Genomic DNA, 3,057 nt, shown 5'->3' on the forward strand with positions numbered 1-3,057 from the left:
AGTCCCAATATGCTTTAAATTAGTTATATCCAATATCCCCTGTTTGGAGTATTTTGCTCTAAAAAATCTTGCTCATAATGAATCTGAAGATAGAAAGCGCCAAGCAAACTTCATGTGTAAAGCCCGTTGAACATCTTCAAATTTTCAAATCCCAATCCCTCCCTCCAACACAAGTCAGCACAATTTGTCCCACACGCACCATTTTTTCTTTGTCCTCCCATTAAATCCTCCCCAAAAAAATGATGAAAGAATGGAATTAAGCTTCCTAAACACAGATTTAGGAATACTCAGCACCGATAATAAATGAAGGGCCATACTGGAAAGGACATGACGTAGAAGCACTAGCCTCCCCCCTTGGGACAGTAAAAGCATCTTCCAACCAGCAATTTTTTTTCTAAATTTTACCAATTAGAGACTCCAAGTGTAGAGCACTAAGCCTTCTTTGCACAACCGGCACCCCTAATTACAACATTGGAAATTGGCCCTCTTTAAACCCTGTCTCTCGTATGATATCACTTTTCTGCACTAAAGAACACTTTCTTGAGAAAAACTTGGCCGACTTTTCTTTATTGATAAGTTGCCCAGACCAATCTTCATATATTGCCAACACTTCCATTAATCCTTTCATCAACTTGTTACACCCATTGGTGAATATAACAAGATCATCTGCGCATATAAGGTGAGAAACCAAAGGAGCACCTCGAGGATGAGAAAATCTCCCAATTCGTCCAGTATCAAAGCTTTTCTTCAAGAGTCTAGTTAGAACCTCCTGTATAATAATGAAAAGATAGGGAGAGAGCGGGTCACCTTGCCTCAGACCACGCGTGGACTTGAAAAATCCTTGAGTGGTGACATTCATCATAATTGAATACCTATTCTTTGTTATGCACTGGTCAATCAATCGGCAAAATCTATCTAGGAAGCCAAAAGTTCGTAAAACATACCTCAAAAAAGGCCAGTCTATCCTATCATAAGCCTTTGACATGTCCACCTTAACCATCACATTCCTCCCTTGCATCTTTTTATTCATAGAGTGTACTAACTCCTGCGTAAGAGCGATATTTTCAACAATGTTTCTTCTAGCAATGAAAGCTCCTTGCTCAGCTGAAATGATTTTAGAAAGTAAAACAGCCATCTGAGATACCAGAATTTTTGAGAAGACCTTATAAACTACAGAGCATAGACTTATAGGTCTGAATTAATCAAACCCATTCGGTTCCTCCACCTTCGGAATGAGGACAATATAAGAGGATGTGTAAAACCGATCAAGCTCTCTTCCTCCAAAGAAATCCTGTGCAGCTTCGACCACTTCCTGTTTGACAATATCCTAGCATTTTATAAAAAAAACTTGATCCAAACCCATCCGGCCCAGGGGAACTATCCATGGGAATTGCAAAGACAGCCTCTTTTACTTCATTCTCAGTTGGCATAGCACAAAGGTATTGACCCTCTTCATCAGTCAAGGTATCATCAATTAAACTAGATAAATTTGGTACTGCCCCCATGTGTTCTTCAGTAAGAAAATTCTGAAAATATGTCACTGCCTCCATATGTATTTGTCGAGGAAAAGATAATTGAGTTCCATTCTCTAGCATCATCTGGTCCAACCTCCTATTTTTTCGCTGTTGGGCAATCACAGCATGAAAAAACTTAGTGTTGTTATCCCCCTTCCTAAGCCACTGCTTCTTTGCTACTTTAGAGAGTCTAATTTCTTCTCGCTTCTGCCATTCCTCTAACTCAATGTTGGTCACTAAAAAATGCTGTTCCACCTCATCCGAGAACCCCTCTTGCAATGACTCTTCAAGTATCTCTACTCTCTCCTGAAGCTCTGATATAATGTGGTCAACCCTTCCAAAGACTTGTTTATTCCACACTTTTACCGCCACTTTAGTCCTTTTTAGCTTTCCAACCAACTTATGTAGACCTCCCAATGCCACATCCTGATTACAATCCACCCACGCTTCCTTAACACAAGACATAAAGGATTTATGTTCACACCATATACGCTGGAAACGAAAAGGTGAGGGTCCATGTGAGACCATTGGCTGCTTAAAATCTATAAGTAATGGACAGTGATCAGGTGTCTCCTTAGCCAACAATCTCAAGCCCATATTCGGGAGCAAACTGGTTACCATAGAATTAGTAAAATTCCGATCAAGCCGAGTCCAACTCCTTGCTGCTCCATCTTAGCCATTACACCATGTAAACTTCCTCTCCTCCGAATTTAACTCTATCAGCCCACATCTATCAATACAACAATTAAAATCATCCATCGCCACCATTGGACGTGGTCTCCCATCCCTCCGCTCTGAATCATTTCTAATGATATTAAAATCACCAGCAGCAATCCAAGGTAAACTGCTAACCATAATACTCTCCAACTCCTGCCATAGCAACCTCCTTTCTAGAGCAGAACATTTAGCATAGACGAAAGAAATCATTGCCGTACTTGATCCCTTAGTAAAGATGCCATGTAAAGCTTGGTTCGATGCTCCCACCCAATCTACTATGAACTTCTCTCTCCAAAAAATCCAAATCTTTCCCCCTCTTGCTCATTAGACACACAATTTGCAAATTTTAATTTTCTGGCCAACATCCTCATCCTATTCTCACTTTGAAAAGGCTCTAACATTGCCAAAATAGCTACATTATGTTTTCGTACCAACTGACCGATCCTCTGTCTTGACGTGCCCACTCTTGCACGTTCCAAATCAAGCATTCATCCATAATAGATTCAACCTTTCAGGGCATGCTCGTGCCCTATGTGAAAATCTTACTGAGGGACCCTTATTTTTTCCTTTCAATATCCTGCCTAACTTTGAATCAGAATTACAATCAGCATGTCCATCCTCAACCTTCTCTCCATCAGACCCACCGTCTGTTACATTTCCACATGTATTTTCATGTTCAAAAGTATGATTCGCATCTATCATCACCGAACCACCTTCCATATCCTTTGTACTAGATTTAGAGGAGTTAATGTGACCCTTCACGACTGTGTTTAGCTCATCACCACTCACGACTTCCACCTCACCTTCCTCTAATATCTCAGCCTGG

General features: G+C 40.6%; 1 protein-coding gene across 1 annotated transcript; it reads right to left on the reverse strand.

The window, feature by feature from the left end:
• Positions 1 to 463: 463 nt before the first annotated feature.
• LOC111398286 lies at positions 464 to 2,111 on the reverse strand. The gene is made up of 3 exons (XM_023025207.1): positions 1,413 to 2,111; positions 1,226 to 1,312; positions 464 to 1,135 (listed from the first exon to the last, which is right to left on the reverse strand). Exons 1-3 carry the CDS (start codon positions 2,109 to 2,111, stop codon positions 464 to 466), a joined length of 1,458 nt encoding a protein of 485 aa, XP_022880975.1.
• Positions 2,112 to 3,057: the final 946 nt, after the last annotated feature.

The sequence above is a fragment of the Olea europaea genome, chromosome 8, assembly GCF_002742605.1.
Source record: "Olea europaea var. sylvestris chromosome 8, O_europaea_v1, whole genome shotgun sequence".
NCBI lineage: Eukaryota > Viridiplantae > Streptophyta > Magnoliopsida > Lamiales > Oleaceae > Olea > Olea europaea.